We start from the raw sequence: 22,418 nt of genomic DNA, 5'->3' as shown, positions 1-22,418 counted from the left end.
AGAAAAAAACACTCTGAAAATAAAAACAATCAACTAACTAGCAAAAAAATTAACATCATCTTTAAATATACTGCATTCTTTGTTTATGGTTTTCTAAGTTTCAATTTCACTAAACATAGTTTTGAATGTGCTGCAATTGTTTTCGTTTTCGCTTTCCAAGTTTTCGTTTGCGCTTCGCAAATTTACGTTCTCCATTTTGACACAAACCCTTCGTGAGGGGCGGGCTAAACACCGGTTCGCTGTTATTGGCTTGTGAGATTTTGATTGACAGCTCATTGAACCGGAACCCCGAAACAGAAGGTGGCGGTAGTGCACCAATAAGCTGCATGCCAACCGCTGTTAAAAATAACAAGAAGAAGACGACGATCGGAGGCTGTTCTTCAGCGGAGCTGCAAGTAGTCTAAACAAACGGTAATAAGAGTATATTAAAGAACAGTAATGATAAAACACGGATATTTTACACATCAGCAGAAGAATAACAACAGTTCAAGATGAGTAATCGAGAGGCTCACGGTCCGGAGCATCAACACCATCCTCCTAGGACAGACAATCGAGGCAGCCTGAGGTAAGTTTGTAATAACTATCAAAATAAATAGAATAAATTCACTGGAAGTTCTATTGATGTGCTTCTGGGGAGGTTTTTGCTGTAAGCCTTGCACAGGGTTGCAAACATTTCAGGGTTCTAATGTTAACCTTGTCTGTTAACTTGCGGTTTTCTAAAGCAACAATTAGTTACAAACAAGTTATACATTTTAAAGTATTTGTGTTTAATGATTATTGTGCTATATGTAGTGATGTCATTAAATGCTTATTGTTTATTTTACTCCCCTAGACGGCGAAACTCAGGACGAGGCAGCACTTTCTGTCCTATGCAGTGGTTGACAGCAGGCACCTGCTTCTGTCAGAGAAAAACGCCTTCAAAATAACTAAGTTTGATCACACATGCATGCACCGAAGGCCAAGCTAATGAATTTAAAGAAAGAATGGAAACAGCAGTGCAACATGATGCTTACTTTTACAGGTGTCGGTTGAAATAAACTCAAATGTCTAGACAAAATGTTTCTCCCAATAGTAATGTCTTTTTTATAATTTATAGATGCTGTTTAACAGTTGTTAATGATTTTACATGCATCTGAATGGTTCACAGAGTCTTAAAGGGATAGTTCACCCTAAAATGAAAATTCTGTTATCATTTACTCAGCCTCATGTTGTTGTAAACCTGTTTAAGTTTCTTTATTCTGCGGAGAAGATATTTTGATAAATGATGGTAAGCAAACAGGAGAGTGTACCCATTGACGTCTAAAGTACAAATAAAATCTAAGTAAGTCAATGGGTACAGTCTCATGTGTGTTAACCATCATTTATTAAAATGTCGTCTTTTTCTAAAATGTCTTGTGTTCAGCAGAATAAAGAAACAACATGGAGATGGGATGAGGATGACAAAAAACACTTGTGATTGTACATGCTACTAAATGGTTTAAAAAGTCTTAAATATTTTGTTACAAAAAAGTTATTTCTCAAAATAAATGGTTGAATGGTTTAAAGTGATTTTCCTATGATTTATTACACAACAGAAAATGGAAGACAGTAAATTTTCTATGTCATGTGATGTTTAAACACACCAACAGAAAGCAGTTTCTAATCTAATCATCCATATGCTGATATAACATGCATAACGTCTTGCATTGCATTTGTCCTTCATGTTCAGCTGCGTTGACTCACAGATATGTAAAGCACAGGCTGACAGATGCAGTGAGAAGGCATGATATATAAAGATAAATTACCAGCACAACGCTATAAAGTGTTGGCATGAATAACCCTGCAGATGCATATGAATCTGAACACAATAAGAGGGGAAGCCCAGCAGTCAGAGATGTGTCTCCATTGTAGGTGGGAAATAGTTTTAAAGGAAAAGTTCATCTGTGAACCAACTTCTGCATCTTTCAAACCTGAAAATGACTTTTACAATTTAAATGGAGCACAGTCTTTGCATGACATCGAGTCGAGTGTCTGTTGGTATAACTCCTGGACATTCAATGGTGATTTCAAAGGCTTTTGGTCTGACAAAGGACAATAGATCTCTGGCACCATGACCACACCATCATCCTCTGTGAATGTCAACAATGTCCTCTTAAAAAAGTTGTTCCACCATCTGAAAAAGAAACAATGTGTTATAATGCTAACCAAATTTAGTTTGATAAATTTCTAAGGACACATAATTACATAATGCCAAAGTAACTATATGCAATAAAAATCCTGATATTTACTTCAAGTCATTCCAATCTCATGTAACATAGGCCCTATTTACACATGGCATTGGATGAGTCTTGAGACCACATTTGCTTTTAGGGGAAGGGGACAGCACGCTACTTACTATGATAATGAGTAATGACTATGCAAAAAACTGTCGTGGGAAGGGTGTATTATTACAGTGTTTTTGTTGTTGTTGTTTATTCATAGTTTAATGTCATCCCATCTACCCAGCTAGAATTATGAATAAAAATAAAAGATGAAAAATGAAACATTTATTCTTGATAAATATTCTAAAATTAAATCTGGTCTTACAAAATAGGTGCAGTTCACCTGCCGAATCAAGCACTGTCTCCTATTCCATTGCAGTTCTTCATAGTACAAGAGACGGCTGACCTCACACCATAGAGGCTCAATTCTAAAAAAAAAAAAGAGAGAATTACTGTCAAATCGTAGCTTATTAAAAAAAATGTTTGTCCATAGTAAATCATCATGTGAAGTATTATGGAAACCAAATTAGTGGCATTTCTACATTAAGGGCAGGTGGGCTGAATACCACCAGATGTGGTGCAGATATTCACTTTTAGAGTGCTGCTAATACACCTAAATAAGACAATTCTGCGTCATTTACTCACCCTCATGTCGTTCCAAACCCTTAAGCCTTTGTTCATCTTCTGAACACAAGTAAAGATCTTTAAAATGTTATCTTTTCAAAGAGAGCTTTCTGTCCCACCAGTAACAGCAAACATGACTACCACTTTCAAGGCTTCATTTTAACCTTATGTAGCACGGTGCTCTTGTAAACGTGCATTAAAGATTAATTGATTTGAATAAAAATTGATTTAAACTTAACATACGCTGCAAAATATGATCTCACACTTGTTCTTGTAGGAATAGCTAACATGAATTCTATGCTGAACTTGTTACATTTCAAATATTATAAAAACATAAACTAAAAACACCTAAAAATATACCAAAGCCCCTTTAAAGTGGTATTTTATAAATAGAGAACAACATGAACTGGTTCAGTGCCTACCTGGAGAAATGACAATCTTTGGTCCTGATAAGTAATATAAAAAGAAAAGCGAATTAGGCTAAAATCTTACATTTGTTTTTGTATGGACAATAATAAAGATAGAATTGTTTTCCTAACCACAACTAAAGAAAGATCATTATCTTTGCGTTTCACATATCCATTGTAAGCCTAACATATGTGCCAAAGTAGACTATGGAACAAATGGTCTGTTACGTAACGATCTTTGCTCTGCTTTGAGAAACGCAATTCCATTCATATACAGTTTAACACAACTGTTGCAGTCTTCACATTAATAAAACTTGGAGTGGAATGATTCTATTTACTTTGATAGTTATTACAAACTTACCTCAGGCTGCCTCGATTGTCCGGCCGAGGAGGATGGTGTTGATGCTCTGGACCGTGAGCCTCTCGATTACTCATCTTGAACCGTTGTTATTCTTCTGCTGATGTGTAAAATATCCGTGTTTTATCATTACTGTTCTTTAATATACTCTTATTACCGTTTGTTAAGACTACTTGCAGCTCCGCTGAAGAACAGCGTCCGATCGTCGTCTTCTTCTTGTTATTTTTAACAGCAGTTGGCATCCAGCTTATTGGTGCACTACCGCCACCTTCTGTTTCGGGGTTCCGGTTCAATGAGCTGTCAATCAAAATCTCACAAGCCAATAAGAGCGAACCGGTGTTAAGCCCGCCCCTCACGAGAGTTTTGTGTCAAAATGGAGAACGTAAATTTGCGAAGTGCAAACGAAAACTTGGAAAGCGAAAACGAAAACAATTGCAGCAGATTCAAAACTATGTTTAGTGAAATTGAAACTTAGAAAACCATAAACAAAGAATGCAGTATATTTAAAGATGATGTTAATTTTTTTGCTAGTTAGTTGATTGTTTTTATTTTCAGAGTGTTTTTTTCTTTTATCAATGTATATTTTTGTTTGTTTTTGCAAAAGTTGCGTTCGTTTAATTTGACACAAATATAATTCCATACAAGGGCCGTTCACATTATAACGATAACTACGTTAACTATAACGATAAATATCTTAGCGTCCACATTATAACGATAACTTTGTTAATTCGCTCACGCGCGGGGCACTCGCACAAATACTTGCCTTTAATGACATTAACTTTTACTGGATATTTCTTGTAATAAAAACTTTTTTTTTTACATGTCACTGAATATGTAAATATGCTGTTCTTGTTGCATCTACACAGCGGGTAACCAGTAGATGTCCTCAACACGCTGCGTTTCGTGTAAGTCTAAACAGTGAATTTAGTTTGTGTAATCTAAATTAATATCTCACCTTTTGGCATAGTCAGTGTGGTAGGAAAAGAAAATTATGTAGTGAATTTCACAGAAACTGCATTAGCGCTGGATACCTGAGGTAATTTCATGTTATAGACCTCCGCATTGAGCTTTTCCACTTTCATTTCAAGTGCACGTGCACTTGAAGTTCAAATGGATTTGATTGGCTGTCAATAGTTTATCGTTCATCAGGTGGGGAAAAAATCGCTTAGAAAGTGATCCCAACGATATTGTTCGTTGTATCGTTATAGTTATAGTTATAGGTGTGAACTTCGCTTTTGTCTTTAATATAAAACGATTTGTTATCGTTATAATGTGTACGGCCCTTAAATCTGAACTTCAGGTTTGTTTTTAAGATATCCACAGTGCAGGAAAATGTGTTTTAATATTTCTCACACTTCTTAAGGCATCAGTAAACTTTTAACCGCATCCACACTGCTCTCAAAGCACACTCATATACGCGGATGGTCGCGTTTGACACATACGCAGTAAAAATGATTTCTTATTGAAATATTACTCTACCAGCCGGTCAGCACTGATTCGCGTCATTTACCTAACCCAGGAGCGATGAAGAAAAGTATCAGATTTACTGTTGCAGACAAGGTTCAGAAGATACAACAAGAAAGCGAAGTCCAGGAATCAGAAATTATGGTGAATTATGGAAATGCTTCTTAACTTTCTGTTCTTGGAAGAAAATAAAAGAAGAAAAGTCAACAGTGCGTGCAAACGCTGTCTATTGCCATTGTGTATGTTGTTTGTAGTCCTGTCTCAAAATTTTTCTCATGCATGCACTGTTGTACTCGTACCATCTGGATGGTCTCAAAAATTGGGCTGCACGTGGATGAACGCAGACCGTCCGGATCTCAAAAAAATACGTCTTACATGGACAGCCGAGGGATAACTAAATGCATCACACGGGACATTGAAAAGCTCATTAGATTTACAATTAGTCATTAACACCAATAGTAATAATAGGTGCCAAACTCTTGTCATTTTGTGTTAGACTCCATTCACAAAATTAAATATGCAAGATCACTACTGTATATTAGTCACAAACTCTTTCCTGGCTAAATAAGTTTTTTCTTCATGTATATAAGCATCATGTTCAGTCTATTTCTCCCTGACACACTGCACCGTCTAGTTGTTTAGTTTGTCTGTATATGGTGTTTGCAGAGGGTGTGTGGAGAGACACAGGCGAAGATGTTCGGAAGGTGCTGTCAGCTGAGGCCTACAGGGGGCAGCTCCAGTTCTCTGGATAGCAGCTCATCCTGCACCTCAGAGCCTAAAGAACAAAGCCGCTTCCAGGTGAGACCTCTTAAAGCTAGTTCATAACAATGTGACAAGTTTTAAGTTGGACTTAGAATTAATAATTTCTTTTATGGATCAATACAGCTACATATTTCAGATTGTTTATATAACAGTATATATGTGACATGGGAAATGGATGTAGTTTATCAGTTAAATGTTTGACCGGGAGGTCTGGCCTGCATTCAGTGCTTTTTGACCATATCTACTTATTGACAAGTACTCAACCCTGTTTGCTTTATTTGTTTTGATTTGATTAATCTATTTCTCTCGTACACTTCCTAAGGGCTCAACCAGGTGCTCATCAGACGCCAATATGCTTGGCGAAATGATGTTCGGTTCTGTAGCCATGAGCTACAAAGGCTCAACGCTGAAGATTCACCAGATAAGGTGAGACTGAATCTGAACGAGTGTGAGAAAGGTCAGATAGACCCAAATTCTTGCTGAATATTCAGTGCCTGTAATATCTGTGTTTGTGTCTCCAGGTCCCCACCACAGCTGATGCTCAGTAAAGTGTTTACAGCGAGGACAGGCGGCAGTGTCTGCGGCAGCCTTAACACGTAAGCAACACAAACACACTAACACACATACATACAGTAGATTACATGCAGGTGCTTGATTGATCTCTCTTTGTTCATATAACAGACTGCAGGACAGTTTGGAGTTCATCAATCAGGACTCCAATTCACTCAGACCCGACCAGAACACTGTAGGCAATGGCTTCCTAGGCAATATAGGTAAAGCAAAAACATCCCATTATTGTTTTTAACCAGTTACTCGCATACACAGCCACAACAAACTTAAGCTCAGTCAGAAATCATAGCTGTTTATTAGGGGGCGTGTACACCAAGGTGTTTTCAATTGTTTCCAATGGATGTGTCGCATTTTTTTAAAATGGCCACGCTCTGGATGCTCAGTGCTGATCACTGCTCGTCAATGTCACTTTTCACTCAGCCACCCAATCACGGAACAGATACCACAACAACCAACCAGCGCATTGTACAAAGACTAATTAAAACAAAACAGAAGTATCATAGCAACCCAAAGTGATTCGAAATGCAGATTGTTGCATCTGCCTGGTGTTTTCAGCTGTGTTTAAACACTTTGGTGTACACGCCCCCTTAACCTTCTATCACAAGTGTAAATATAACCCATATTAAAAGTTGTCTTTATTTTTGTTCTTTAAAACACAGGCATTACAAAATGATACAGTATAAATGTAATTTCCTATAGTAGGTTATGCAGAAGTAGAGCTTTGTCTTAAAAGTCAGACATGGATATGAATAAAACATCACCTTAGTCAAGTCTTGAGCAAGTTGGGACATAAAGAAAACCATTTCCGGGTCCAAGCCTCCACTCGCTTCATATAAGGCTAATTTCACACATTTATGCTATATTTGTTTAAACTTGTGGTGTACAGTACATTCTCCAAGCTTGCGACGTCCCAGACAACAATAATTCTAACAATTCATAAGATACATTACTTTCTGGCTATCAGGGATTTCAGTATGGGGATAATGATTAGGATCATGATTTCTGTAGTTTTACACTGCACTGTTAGTGGTTATTAGATGAGGCGTTTGGACCTGGAAGTTTGCGTCAGACTTTACAAGCATATATCTTTGCTATTTTTTTTTTTCAGAAAATGTAACAATGTTGCACTTTTAGTTTGCTTTACGTCTTTGATTTCAGCATTGTCTGTCGGTGTGTCTCTGTCTTTCTGTTGTAATAATAATGTTTCTCTGAAATCCACAAGACTGCCTGAAACAATGTGATTATGCATTTATTTTCAATGAATGTAGTTAGTTTTGCATACTCATTGTGTTTCAGACAGTGCTTGTGATGAAACCCTGCTCGATGAGAGTACCAGAATTATTGGATCAGATTGAGCAGTACACAGCTGCTGTACAGTATACTGTATGTTCTTGTGTGGTGACGCTGCACACGTGTTTGTGTCATCATGGCGGCTTCAGATGTATTTCTGTGTCTGTGTCTCTTCTGTACTTGACTAACAGTTAAATGCGTCTCTTCCTCCTGATCGTTTTACCGTACAGGTTTCTCTCAGCTCTGCAGCCCACGCCGGGCGTTCTCAGAGCAGGGTCCTCTCCGTCTCATCAAGAGCGCCTCTTTCTTTTCAGGTTGGCGTGTGTGTGTGTGAAGGTGTGTGTGTGTGCATGTCAGGTTTTATAAGCATGTATGAGTGTCTGCATGTCAATGCCATTTGTTTTCTGTGCATGTGCAACTACGTTTTGGTAGAGCTTTCATTATTTGATTGTGTCACATCTCTTAGGACAGATAACTTTGGTATGTCTGTGGTGGTTTTATAATGAGCTTTACTCTTCATTTAGTTGCATCCACACGTTATCCCATCCTTTTTTCTCTCTCTCTTTTTTGTCCCATGTGCATGCATTTGAGCTAGTTTGTAGGTAGATCACTGTGGTGATGTGATGGGTGGTGGGTGTGAAACCTAAACTCTCTTAAACTGTTAGAACATCCTTTCATGTCTCTTTTTTTTGTCACAGGCCACAGTAACCCCATGGACATGCCAGGCAGAGGACCGTATGATGAGAGGGACAGTGGCATCGCCCGATCAGGTCAGCACTGATGCTGCTTTTTCTTTTTATAAACCTTTATGGTGCGTTCACACCAGCCGTGAATTAAGCAATAGACATCCTGCATTGCGTTTCACCCTAATCATGCAATTTGCACAAATGACGCAGCGCGAATTGAGCTGAAAAATCTGAACTTTGGTGGATTTTGTGCAGCGTTAACCAATCAGGAGCTTGCTCTAGTAGTGATGTGATTACGACAATCTGGCTAGTTGTAAAAAACGCTTTTGACTGAATTTGAGCTATGCATATTGTGACTACAAGCGATTTAATGAAGCGATTTAACTCCAAATGTTCAAGCTCCAACTATGCACGAATAGCGCGCTTTATTCGCGTCTGGTGTGAACGCCCTGTTACAATTGTACAGCACTTTGGCTCAAAACTCTGTTGTTTTAATTGTGCTTTATAAATACATAAACTAAACTAGACTAAATGCCTTCATTTCTGAGAGCATAAAAAAACAAGTATTTAAATAGCTGTTAAATATCTTTCTCATTGCCCATTTAAATATTCAAAGACATGTGCATGTAAGCAGCCTGGTTAAACCAGTGATGTGAGTTTGGTCCGGGGTTACCTGTTTGTCAGCAAAAGTGTCAGTATGCATCTTTAGATTACAATTCTTTTGGATGATTGGTCTTCCATTTGATGCTAGGCACATAAACTACACACTTCAGGTTTATTTTAAAGAGTGAGCGTATCAGAGCATAGGAATATCTGACCTGTGCAACTGAATCTTGCAGCTTTGTGAAGATGCATTGGAGCTGGAAAAGCTTGTGCAGTGGAAAGCGAGGTCACAGGCAGCATAGCTGAGATCTTTTTCTGTGTAATGCAGCATCACATGCAGACGTTTATATTTAGCAGTTCCTAAAACTGCCTGCCAGCACTAGTAAATGAGGCTAATTCAGGTCTCACTCTACACATGATTCATTTTCATTGAGCTCCTTGACCTTTTTTTAATGCACATTCATGGTTGTATTATGCACATTACTTAAGCTGAAGTTTTAAAACCGTTTTTGTCAGATCATTTGAGCTGTTTTTTAGTCTAGACTGCATGGGCTAATGGATGGAAACAGCCATATTGCTATTAAAATCATGGTCTGGTCCTTGTAGGTGATGCAGCTTTTCTGATGTCTTACTGATAACTTAGTGTTATTTCATAATGTTTACATTTTTTATAATTCTAAAGTATTCATGAAAAATATTTGTATCATTTTTTAATACACTGCAGTGGTTGGTTATGCTTTTTGCAGCCATTAGGTTGCTATAGCTTTCATGCTGTCAGGCTGTGGAGGGCCAAGCTTATTTATGGTGGATGGTGAGGTTTCAACCCTTTTTCTTTTCTCTTCACAGCATCTTTAAGTAGTCTGTTGATCACCCCATTCCCATCACCGGGCTCCTCTATCACCAGCAGCTGTGCTAGTAGCTACCAACGACGCTGGTTACGCAGCCAGACCACCAGCTTAGAGAACGGCGTCTTCCCTCGATGGTACAAAACTTATTTATGTACACACTACATCTCTTAGTATATTTCCAATCAGTAAGAACGCAGAAGGATTTGCTTTAAACCGAAATATTTGTGTGGGTCAGAAGACCAAAGAAATCATTTCGGACCATTCAGTTGAGCACAACCCAAGAGCCATTACATGCTGCTCTGTTTATTCTGAAGGCCCAATTCAATATGTATTATTTTTGCATTCAACTATTTCCCAACACCATTTAAAAAGTGAGCGCCAGCATTTCCACAAAAGTTTAGCACCTTCCAGAAAATGTTGTTCTTTAACTATATAAACACACAATTTATCAAATGAAAGAACAGAAACGTTTCATCCTATCTTAAATTGTTCTCTTTTATCACCTCTCAAGTATGTGTAGGTTTTTTCTTTAGAAATACTGAATTTTGAACAGAAAGTAAAAAAATATTTTTGTTAGAGAAATGTTTCAGAGTGATGATCAAAACATATACAGAATGTTGTTTTTGGATCAGTGGATGCTTCAGTGATTTTTAAGTTGTGTAAAAGTGCCACCTGGTGGATAATAGCGTAAACATAGATTGGCGTAAAAACTTAGGACAGATAAGTTATTGGCAGGGAAACGATTCTCTTAAATGGTGGCGAAAGAGTTAATGTTAAGATGGAGAGGGAGAGAGGGGGAGAATCAGATGGTTGATCAGATTTTTTTCTTTTCCTACTACAGTAGGCACCACTAAGCTTTTATTTAAACAATTTGAAACTATAGTGAAATGTTTGGTTTTTAGGTCTGTGGAGGAGAGCTTCAACATGTCCGATGAACACAGCGGGCCAAGCCTGGGCGTTGCACGGAAGAAGAAAATCGCTATCGGTGTCATCTTTCTTCTGTCACCTAATGAGGAAGAAAATGCCAAGTTCCAAGACTTTTTCTTCTCCCATTTTCCACTTTTTGAAAGTCACATGAACAAACTCAAAAGTGCCATTGAACAGGTTAGACAAGTTTGTATATTTGTAAAATGCTCAGTCTATCCTAATGAAGACTTCCATAAACTTTTACTCAATCATTCTTTATTAATAACATTAATGAAAAACTATTTGTGTTTTATTTATGACTTGTTGTTTATAACCAGCATGGATAAGCTGACTGGGTAAATTGCCACTAAATGGTGGGTAGTATTGTGGGTTAAAACAGTTCTCCCTAAATGAAGTTCACCCATGAATTATCCTCCCTTTCTGTCTCTACTCTCTGTATTTATGAGGTTTGCAGTCTTTTGATGTCTGTTGTTGCTCTGTTTGTTTGAAGGCGATGATACAGAGCCGCAAGTCAGCTGATGCCAGTCAGAGAGCTTTGGCTTACAGTCGGATGGTAGATGGCCTCAATGAATTTAGGTAAGTGTGACCACTGACTAGTTCAGTGGACGCTGCACACCAGGTGTTTTATTATTCGCACCAACATTCCAGCAATGCACATTGAATCCATTAAAGCACTCACACACACAGTTGGTGTAATCAGTACTGATCTGAGAGCAGTTTCACATGTGTCAGTGAACAGCTCTTGAGTGCTATTAAACGTGTCGAGTGGAAACTCACCGACAGGTCCATAGATAAGACTACAAGTTTAATGGTTTACCTGATATTGATGTCCAGTGTAAATGACACGCTGTCCTTAGATCAACTCTTACAGTACTAGAGAAAGCTGCACTAACCTTTAAACTTGAACTTGTGGAAACTGATTCACATAATTCACCACACAAAAATCTGTGTAGACCTTGACATGACAAAAATGAATGAACTTGTCACTTCATACTAGTGGATATCTGTTTTTAAATGAATGATCAATTAATCAGTGAATAATTAACAGCTCATATTTTAACTAGATTTAAATAAATGTAGGATGCAAAAGAAATGTGATTATTGATACTAAATGGAACATATTGTTAATGGATTATGCATTCATTTTTATCCAAAGTGACTGACAGTGCATTCAGGCTCATTTGTATTTTAACAGTTTGTGTGTTATTTCACTCTACTAACACAATGATTTGTTGCTTACTTAATTGACTCTGTAAAAAACAAGGCAGAAGGGTTCAGTCATGGTTTGTTCGTGTCATAGAGGTGGCCAGTCATATGCCTGCTGGGCCATAGCCAGTACAACCTGACCCCAATACCACAGCAACCTTATCTCCCTCACACACTGTCAGGACAGACCAGAATAGTCAATAATATGCAAGTGAACAGACAAACAAATACTCTAAATCTCTCATCTCAGCTTCTCTATATATACACATCCAGAGCTGTAGAAGTTCATCATTAATGAGGTCATAGACATGGAGAGAGGAAGAGGAGGAAACCCTTGTCATATTCATCTTCACTTATCAGAATCACTATGGTTTTTTATTGTTCTTTTTTGTGACCAAAATTATTTGTTTTGAATAGGACTGCCAAAATGTTTAATGTGCGATTAATTGCAACGTGCCATTTCTGTGTGACCCTTGGCTTAGCCAGTTGTTGGATAAATTGAGCCGCAGCCTTTAGACAGTCAATGTCACCTGTGCTGTCTAAATTAGGGTCTCATTTTGAGCTACTTTTGAGGCAAAAGAACATACAAATTTAGATTTTGGTCGAAAATTGTTTTTTTTTTAAAAAATAACAACATTTAAGCTCTCGTCTAGTGATCTCAAATCCTCTAAGTAGTCATCAAACAATCTTTTGTCTGCTTTCTGAGTATACCGTCCATTGGTTTTGGTTTTAAAATAGGCAGGAATTAGAAAATAAAGTGCGTGACTTGCTTGATGTTAAAATAGTTATCAAGGCAGATGACGTTTGGGACCTGATTGATGTTTAAAGAGTTATTAAGAGTGACAAGACTCAAAAACAATCTTCCTCACGCTGACTGACACATCTGAAGCATGCACAGACCCCAATATATATACACTTATACAGATTTACAGTTTTAAAAATATCTGTTTTGACAAGAAGTCACGCAGATATAATCTGTTATGGCTTAGGTGAAAGTTTGATTTACTGTTAGGGAAAAATATCTGATGTGTAATATTATATTAGATCCTTGCGTTACAGTAGATCTTAAAGCTGTCTGTCTCAATGTCAATCAAACAATAAAAGAAAGAAAAAAAGTTTTTGACTTTGTGTGTGATAAATCTTAGTTTTAGTGGTGATTTTAAAGTATGGATGCTGTTATTTTGTTTTTAAACCTTAAAAAAATCTTTATCAAAATGACTTTTGCTGACTATATAATAATAAACATACAGTTGCATAAAGCATCCATATTTGTCCACACCCAATTAAAAACTTAAAAAGTGTTAAGGTAAATATAGAACAGATAAAAATGTGCGATTAAGTTGCGATTAATCATTAGATTAATCTAGAATGTGGTTACCGATTGACAGCCCTAGTTTTGAACCATAAAATGCTTTGATTTAATTTTATCCACATCTTTTATGACTGGGCAATACAGAATCAATAAATGAATCAATGTAAGCAATATTACAAAATAATATTGAACATATCCCCGGACCCCAACAAATTGGGGCAGTGCCTATACAAATGTAGTTTTCTGTTTAGTTTCTAGTTATCCCCTTTAGCTTTGGACCCTCACAGGTTTTATAACCCTTATGTAGTCTATTGCTAAGCAAACTGAAGTTTGTGTCGGTTAGCTGGCACTTACATAAAGCGAATGGTGCTTTTTATAGGTCACTACTCACTAACTTCAGTACTGGGAATTGTAGTAAGACATGGCACTTTATCAAGTGTCAGACTGTTAGCTGTATGCTCAGGAATTTCTGCAAACATCTGCATAACTCCCAGTTTCTGATGAGCATGGATATTCCTACTAATGATCAAATGATTTTTGCCTGTGATGCAAAATAAACATGGATGTCATCGATGAGCTTTTAATTTGATGGTATTAAAGCTTAGTATTACACCAAAGAATTCTTGGAATGCAAATTGTGTAGCTAGAAAATGTGTGTTAGGTCTGAACTTTTTTTTTTGATGTTTTGCTGATTTGCTAGCATTTTAAAATGTGGTGGTGGTGTGCTCTGGACTGCAGCCCATATTTCCGGACTGTGTGACATTCCCAGAAGTTTAAATATGCTGTAAAGGTCTTTCCCGGCTGCAGGGCGTCCCTGTGGATCTGAAGCGTTCTTTGTTTCTTTCCGAGTTGACAAAAGCTCTTCTGTCTCTGTAGGACAACAATCTGCAGCCTGTACACTATGCCACGTGTGTCTGAGCCCGTCTGGCTCACTATGATGGCGGGTGCACCCGAGAAGAACCAGCTCTGTGGGCACTTCATGAAAGATCTTGCCTCTCTCATGGAACAAGCCTCCAAAAACCAGTTGAGTAACATCAAGTATGATGATGTTAGGCACGGAAAGTCATGTAGTAGGTTTTTTTAACGCATTTCTTTATCTTTTCTCTAGATTCCTCCCTGCGCTTCTGACTGCTGTTCTCACTAACCATCTTGCCTGGGTTCCTACAGTCATGCCTAATGGTCAGCCACCCATTAAAATCTTCCTGGAGAAGCACTCCTCTCAGAGTGTGGACATGCTGGCCAAAACGCATCCCTACAACCCACTTTGGGCACAACTAGGTAATGAAGCCTGATGAAGTGTTCAAATATGTGTATTTCGCCACCTAGTGGTGTGTTGATAGGCATTACTTACCAGCAAAAAATGTGTATGTTGAAAACATCTTTGCTGTAAATTTCACCAAATATCAGTGTTCAGAAAAGTCCAGTAGTGTGTTGGTGTGCACATGCATGTGTGATGGTGGACACTTCAGGTTCAGGATCAACAGTCTGCTAGTTCAACAAATGCAACTTTGGGGGGGGGGGGGCAGTAAAGAAAATGACCTAAATCTCCTTATGATGGCCATCACTGCATCTAAAGTCTTCATTATGACTCATATTTAGAGCCATCATAAAGCTAGGGCCACATCAAAAGATTTTTCAAATCGTATCAGATTTTTAAAATGTGAGAGACCACAATCATGACGAAGAAAATTGACGATTTAACACTTTTGTTCCTGTAGTGTGTTGGGTGCTGCTATGTGGTCATGACAGCACACCACGCACCATCAGATTAACTTCACAAACAACACGAGTCTTCACTGAGAACACAATGTCTCTCACAGCCAAACACGACTTCACAGTAAGCAAACAACGGGCATGAAGAATGAAGGCATGCATTGGACTGCTTTTTTATATCTCTGATGTCCATCTCACTTTGGACTGTGCCTGTGGTGCCATGACTGTAGTTGTTATGGTTTCATCTTTCATCAGCTCGCTTTTTGATTGGCTATCGTTTCACATGACAATCTACAGCATGCGTGTGCTTTTGTCCTTGGGGTTCCCCCACACAACAAGATTTCTGATCGTAAATAATCAGATTTGCGATTGGAGCGCCTCTGACGTGCTTCCGAGCTGATTCCGACGCTCTTAACACAGAGGAAAATCTGATAAGATCATCGGTTTAATAAGATAATGTGGTGTGTATCGACTTAAGGAGATTTAGGCCATCTTCCTTACTGGCCCCCTCAAAGTCCAGAACTCAACCCCATCAAGCAAATTTGTGGTGAGTTGAAAATAAAACGGTAAATTCAAAGGAAAGCCTTTGGCTTTAGTTGCAGAAGGATAACATTACTGATGAAGTCCCGAGGAAATATTTTGACAGAGAGATGTGCTGCTGAAAAGGTGTACAAACCGAATATTAAGTTAAAAGTGTGTAAAAACAGTACGACTCACTTCATCTGATATTTACATGATAACATGTTTTGGAGGCACAGGTCAATATTTTCAGATCTGTCGGGTGTTCTTATAATTTTGGCCACCACATATAACCCATTGCAGACAAATTGCACCGCATTGATTTTTTCATCATGCTTTGCTGCAGGTGACCTGTACGGGGCGATCGGCTCACCTGTGCGCCTGTCTCGTACGGTGGTGGTTGGTCAACGTCAGGAGCTCGTTCAGCGCCTTCTCTCTGTGCTGACGTACTTCATCCGATGCTCAGAGTTGCTGGAAACGCATCTGCTGGAAAGCGCGGAGGACGAGGCCATTGTGATGCCAGGCTCGCTCATCACCACATCGCTGCGTCGTGGAGAGGTGGAGGAGTCTGACTACGTGCTGGTTACTGTGCACAAGCCTAGCCAAGACTACCTGTCCCAGGGGGCTGAGACAGAGACGGACAGCTACCCCTCCAAAGATAATGGCCTTCAGAGCAGCACGTGTACGGATAACGAGGCTCCAGATGGTTGCAGACATCCGTGTCCTGTTATGCCGGTTTTCGAGGCTGATGACAGCAGTGTCACACAGGTCTGCAGAGAAGCAGGCAGCCTACGGGTCGAAACTCGACTGGAGACGGTCGTAAAGGTTGGATCCACCTCGCCGCATGAGAGTGGAGCCATGCTTGAGGTTCGAGGGGATGTGCCGTCAGCAGCGTGGACTGAGATGGAGGGTGTCGGTTTGCCCATCAAGATCTTCCGCTCATCAGACGTTCTGTTAGAGAAGTCTTCACCTGACGAGAGCTCGCTCGCATCCCGTCAGGATGGGAATGAACCCTCTTCCAAAGTCACGTTTCTCATCGGTGACTCTATGTCTCCCGAGTCTGATATGGAGAGTCGACAACTCAAGGTGGAAAAGGAGATAAAGAAACATAAGAAGCTCCTAAAAGACGGCCAGTATAAACCATGTAATGGTGTACAACTGACTGAGGCCAAGGCTAAACCTCAAGTGGACCAAATCAAGACCAACGACGACAAGAAGGCTTTATTTCTACCGCAGTTGATCCCAAGGACACAAGGAGACTGTGTGGACATGTTCGATGAGTATTTTAATGAGGACAATCCTGTGGAGACGAGGACTATTGATGATGTCTCACAAACAGGGACTGATGCAGGAAGAGGCACAGAAGGACGCAAGCCCTGTAGATGTGGTACTGGAGACCTTGGCACAGACTGCTGCAAAACCTGCTGTTCTGTTGAGCAGGACAGAGGCATAGAAATATCTTTGAGCGTCCCTTCTCTACTCAATGATGGGGGCCAGAAGAAAGCCGTCCCGCTGAACGACTGGGACATTCCTCGAAACGAGAGCTCTGATAGTGCACTTGGGGACAGCGAGAGTGAGGATGCGGGACAGGAGATGGCCAGACAAGAACACGACGGATCGTTTTACAGTCAAGATCAGGCCGACTGGCAAGATGAACTAGAGGTGCCTTTACCAGGGTAAGAGCCGTCATATTCTACTGTAGTGTGTCATCTGTATCCCCTAATGTCTGTTAAATGAAAATGAACACGATTGATGTCTTTCTGCTAGGGCTAAGCTGGTAGAGAACTATTCTAAACCAAGTATTGCCAACTTTGGGAGGTCATTGTTTGGTGGATACTGTCCATCATACGTTCCAGACTTTGTTCTGCACGGAATTCCTAATGATGAGAAACTGAGGCAAAACATCATGGCAGACCTCGCCCATGCTGTACAGGTAACTGCAGTTTATCATTCATAAAATATTGACATTAGTCATAAATCATCACCTGTTCATGCTGTCTGTTTGTCAAGTAGTTAGTTGGTTAGCATCATTGAGGCTGTTTACACGTGGCATTAACATGCGTTTTCATTGATCGGATCACAAGTGGCCAACATTAATGCCAGGTGTAAACGGTGTTTAAAACGTTTTGAGCTCGTCCAATTTCGACCACTTTCAGCCACATTCAGAGGTAGATGAAACCACTTTTGATCGAATTGCCTTTGCTTGTGTAAACGGTGGTTGAATGTGTTCGAACAGCCACATGCGACCGCCTTCTCTCCACCCATTTATCTAATCTGAGGTATTAAACACAAGTTTTACATCTTTTCTGACTTCTGGCATCAACACACGATGAACAGCGCTATTTTAAGCCTTTCATTGATAAATCTAAAGTGGCTGATTTCCGTAGTTTCATTTTGAATGCTTGTGAAAGTTGCCCGATCCTATTTCATCAATTGCGCTGAAAATTCAGAGAAAGCTCTAACATATACATGTACAAAACACTGTGCAGCATGTTTACTTGCTAAACAAGCAGTGGACATAATATTAGTTTGCGTCCATATAAACTCATAATTACTCCCGCTCGCGTTTGAATGACAGCAGAGAGACTCGCCCACCGTCTCACAGACCACCCCCTCACAGTATTCAGGACAGTAGCGGTCGAAAGTGGACAAAAGAGACGGATTTAAATACCAGGTGTAAACGTAATGTGTCTCTCTCGTCCACTTGTGATCCGATCGATGAAAACACATCTTGATACCAAGTGTAAACAGCCCCATTATAACTACTGATTATTCTTGGTGATCAATTTAGTTGCTAACCATTACTATTAAACTTTTAAGTGTTAGTTCTTAAGCAGTTAAATAATTTTGTTTTGAGTTATTTGGTACACTTGTAAGGCTTAAGTGAATACAGCTCCCAAATAATAATTACTGATAAAAAAGTGTAGGCAATATTTAGAATGAATGGTCAGATGCAAAACCCTCTGTAGGGCTCCAGACTGCGAACAGTTTTTGAGACGGTGTGATAATTTTTTACAAGTACTCACGCATGAGCAAATACAAATTTGGAATTTCCTCTAGTTGCTATTTTTTCGTTGAAAGATGAGTGATCGCAAGCCCGTTTAAACGTGAGCATTTTTTTAGCTAAGCGCTTTGGTTGCTATGATACTTCTGTTTTGTTTATCAGTCATTGTACGATGCGCCGGTTGGTTGTTGTGGTGTTTGTCCTGCCCCTCCTCCACTGTGATTGGACGGCTGAGTAAAAAGTGACATTGACCAGCTGAGCGTTTCACCCAAAGTTGAGCATTTCCCTCTCTGGGCACCCAGAAACAGACAATATGGGAACAGGGCACCCATTTTCTAACTGTACATTCACACAGAGGCGTCAGCATTAACCCTTCTCGTTTACTTGAATGGGTGACGTCATGCATTAACAAACTGAATTGGTGATCCGTCGGCTTCACTGGCATTGCTCGCGGGAGAAGTTGTACATTTCTCAAAATTTTAAGCACCAACACTGGTGTCAGCCAATAAGATCGCCTTATGCAAATAACCTAGTGCAGAGCCAGCCAATTATGTTTATGCAAGACCGGAGAACAGAGGAGCGCGTGTTGTGGCCACTGTTATTAGCTGTTGTCACTTTGACGACCGCGTCAGGGCCATCTGTCAAATGTTAACGTCCCGTTTTAATGTATCGTTAGTGCCTCTGATATTTAACAAATTAAATTTTTGCTGGATTACATGCAATGACCGCTAAATCTACTTCTCTGGACAAAGCATAGTAAATAGTTGCAAAATCACTAAAGATGCGACTACAAAGATTGCAAATGCTGAAAGTCAGAATGTGAGAATAATTTGAAGCGCACATTAGGGGGCGCTGTGATGCATTTGCTGCCACATTTGGGTCCAAGTACTTTGATCCACAGTTTCCCAATCCCACCCTACCTCTCTTCAGTCACTCTTCACTGTCCTTTTTGAATAAAGGTACAAATTTGGTCAGTATCCTCATATATTTGGTTAACCTCCTTTAACCGGGTAAAACTCTTCCAGCTTATCAATTGAAATCAGACGTGCATGAGCCGTTGTTCATCCAGTTCCTCATTTTCTGTGCAATTTGAGGACTTTGCTGAACAATTGACGTGGCATTTAATGGATTCTGCCAACAAACCGTTATTATGAGGCCGGCATTAAGCAGATTTGAAGCAGAAGTATTTGATTCACATACAATAGCATTCGGTTAATCATTATCTCATTTTTGCTTTTCGTCAGTTAAATTTTGATAAATGATTTCTCATAGATAAATTCCAGCTTTGATATTAAACCTAATTTATAATGGTTCACGTCATAATTATTGTTGTGTTACTAACATTTTATTCATGAGGTGTAGAAATGTATTTCAATAATGTGATGGATTCTTACATGAACTGATTTTTCATGGTACTTGTGGTTTGTAAACAACTCTTTCTTACTTTAAAGCACCCTGTGTTGGATGAGCCTATCGCAGAGGCCGTCTGCATTATCGCAGACACTGAAAAGTGGACCGTACAGGTGGCCAGTAGCCAGAGGCGATCTTCTGACAAACTGGGTAAAGAAGTGCTCGTGTCCAACCTTGTGTCCGTCCTGCTCCAATCTACTTGCCAGCTCTACCGTCTCAACGTGTCTCCAAATTTTGTAAGTCACTTTAGCCACATTCATATTTGTGCCCTAGGTAGACAAGCAAAAATCAGATTGCTCTTTTTTTATAATTTTGATGAAGCAAGTCTGTCCAAATGTTAAACCTTAAACGGTTTCTATTTGCTTTGTTACTGTTTGTTGTACCCATAAAACTACTTTGAATCTAAGCTCTGTGTGACAATGGTTACACAACAAACATCATTTAATACACACAGACACGCCTGTCATTAATCAAGTTCTGCACGTGCTCCATCCCTTCAGTGTTTATTTTGTTTATATTTTGAGTGTTTTGTACATGGATTTTTTTCTCGACCATTTTTAAATCCATTCCAAACAATTCCACAGCTTTTCCGCAAATCACAACCCAGAAAAGGCCATGTGTGCATGTTTGTGCACGAGACAAACTTGTCTTGTTTTGCTTTCTAGTGTATTATGCATCTCGAGGACCGGCTCCAGGAATTGTATTTCAAGAGCAAAATGTTGGCGGAGTATTTAAAAGGACAGACCAGAGTCCACGTGAAAGAGCTGGGCATGGTTCTTGGGTAAGAATGTACTTCAGTATCTCTTTTCCAGTATGTTGTACTGTTAGTGTCAGTAGCTTCACTTTCCATCAAATGCCAATAATGTGATTTCTCCTTCATACCCACAGGATCGAGTCTAATGATCTGCCCCTGTTGGCGGCCATCGCGAGCACTCACTCGCCGTACGTTGCCCAGATTCTCCTGTAGGGGACACAGCGAGTTAGAGACTCTTTATTCCCCGTCAGCAGCAGGGCGGCGTACTCCAGACTTGGACTGACCACTGCCTTCAGCGATCTGTTTAATGATCTGATATCAGTGTTTAATGCCTCCTGTGGGAATCATCTCAGGGTCAGCAGACTGCAGGACAGATGCTCTGCCAATAGATGGCAGCAAAGCTACATGCTGCTGTGATGTGGCATTCACGTGTAAATCCAGAAACGTGACCTGGGAATATCACTTTTTGACCTTATAAAGGGACATATGAACTATATTTTTAATTCCATGAAGCATATTTTGTGTGTTTGTTTGTTTGTTTGTTTCTTCAACCTGTAAGAATGTAGAAGCCAAAGAAGACACACAATGCGAACAAATACTTCAGCAGTTATGAACTTCTTATAATGCACCTTTGTGAAAATGACATGGGATGGTTTATTCAGTAATTACAGAATCAGTTTTATGATTTTTAAATGAATATATCAGACAATTCTGCAGTGATCATCGCAGTAATGATCAAGTATATTCCTTTTAATGTGTTTACAAGTGAGCTAACTTTGTTGTGTCCTCCTGTCGAGTCAAATGAGAAAGAGCTCCTACCTCGAACCTTCGATTTCACCGACACACTTTTTTCAACAAGTTCAGTGAAACATTTAAGGTAAACGTTACCAGGATTACCCATGAATGAGCTCTGAGGATTTGGGCAAAGTCACATAAGCAGAACAGCCTGTTAGATACAATGTCTTTGAAATCATCAAGGGAATTTTATTGGTGTGATTGCTTAGGACACAACATGCTTTCCGAGAGGAAACACCATTCACTACATTTTATTTGTGCTGCTGGACCTTTTTAATGGCGATTCTGGGACATTCAATGATCACCTTTCATTTTTGATAGAAAATGCTGAAATTTTTAATGCTATGACTCCACTTTGCTTGCAACTCGACCGTGTTTACTGCTGAAATGCCTGCAAAGAGCGAATGAATCAGAAGAAATGCCTCAAAGTCTGTTAAGATAATCATGGTGTGCTTTTATAAAAAAAAGCTAAAGGGAAATCTAATTGTTTGACACATTTATTCACTGTTGCATAGATGTTTATGATTGGCTTATTTTTTCTTTTGGGTCAAACTGCGCATCGAAGTCTTAATTGACGTGACGTTAAAAGAACAAGTTTAGCAAGAGGCATTGCTGGTTATTTTTGCTGGTTAAAATGTGTACAACATGCTTCTGTATAAAATGTACAATTTGTTTAATTTTGTAATTTAAAGAAAAATCTGCATCCATTTGTCTTCTACTAAATGTGTATTTATATGTAATTTCTTTATACAAATATACATTTAATTTATTTACCTGGCATGCATTGATAAATGTAAGCTGTATACACTCTTTAATTTTCCTTTATGTATTTGTACATAACGCCTCTCTTTGTGACCTTTATGTTTCCCAATTTTTATGGGAATATTGTGCAATAAATATGTCCGCATTACAAATGTACAAGCATG

At 39.2% G+C, this 22,418-nt stretch overlaps 1 protein-coding gene across 3 annotated transcripts in view; it reads left to right on the top strand.

Moving 5' to 3' along the window:
- Positions 1–22,418, top strand: part of fnip1 (folliculin interacting protein 1) — a 32,285-nt gene extending 9,867 nt beyond the window's left edge. For 2 of the 3 annotated variants that reach the window (XM_065287638.2, XM_065287639.2), the window contains exons 3-18: positions 5,760–5,891; positions 6,178–6,281; positions 6,377–6,451; positions 6,537–6,628; positions 7,946–8,029; positions 8,414–8,485; positions 9,851–9,986; positions 10,755–10,956; positions 11,270–11,355; positions 14,174–14,320; positions 14,406–14,575; positions 15,876–17,205; positions 17,297–17,462; positions 19,985–20,179; positions 20,609–20,724; positions 20,832–22,418. In XM_065287638.2, coding sequence (XP_065143710.1) covers positions 5,760–5,891; positions 6,178–6,281; positions 6,377–6,451; positions 6,537–6,628; positions 7,946–8,029; positions 8,414–8,485; positions 9,851–9,986; positions 10,755–10,956; positions 11,270–11,355; positions 14,174–14,320; positions 14,406–14,575; positions 15,876–17,205; positions 17,297–17,462; positions 19,985–20,179; positions 20,609–20,724; positions 20,832–20,910 — 3,186 coding nt within the window. In that variant the 3' untranslated portion in view covers positions 20,911–22,418. The remainder of the gene's footprint in view (positions 1–5,759; positions 5,892–6,177; positions 6,282–6,376; positions 6,452–6,536; positions 6,629–7,945; positions 8,030–8,413; positions 8,486–9,850; positions 9,987–10,754; positions 10,957–11,269; positions 11,356–14,173; positions 14,321–14,405; positions 14,576–15,875; positions 17,206–17,296; positions 17,463–19,984; positions 20,180–20,608; positions 20,725–20,831) is intronic. The other variant, XM_065287640.2, reaches the window with a different exon arrangement.

This window comes from Paramisgurnus dabryanus, chromosome 18 (genome assembly GCF_030506205.2).
Source record: "Paramisgurnus dabryanus chromosome 18, PD_genome_1.1, whole genome shotgun sequence".
NCBI lineage: Eukaryota > Metazoa > Chordata > Actinopteri > Cypriniformes > Cobitidae > Paramisgurnus > Paramisgurnus dabryanus.
The sequence above is the reverse complement of the archived record's forward strand: the minus strand, read 5'-3'. Positions and strand labels throughout refer to the sequence as shown.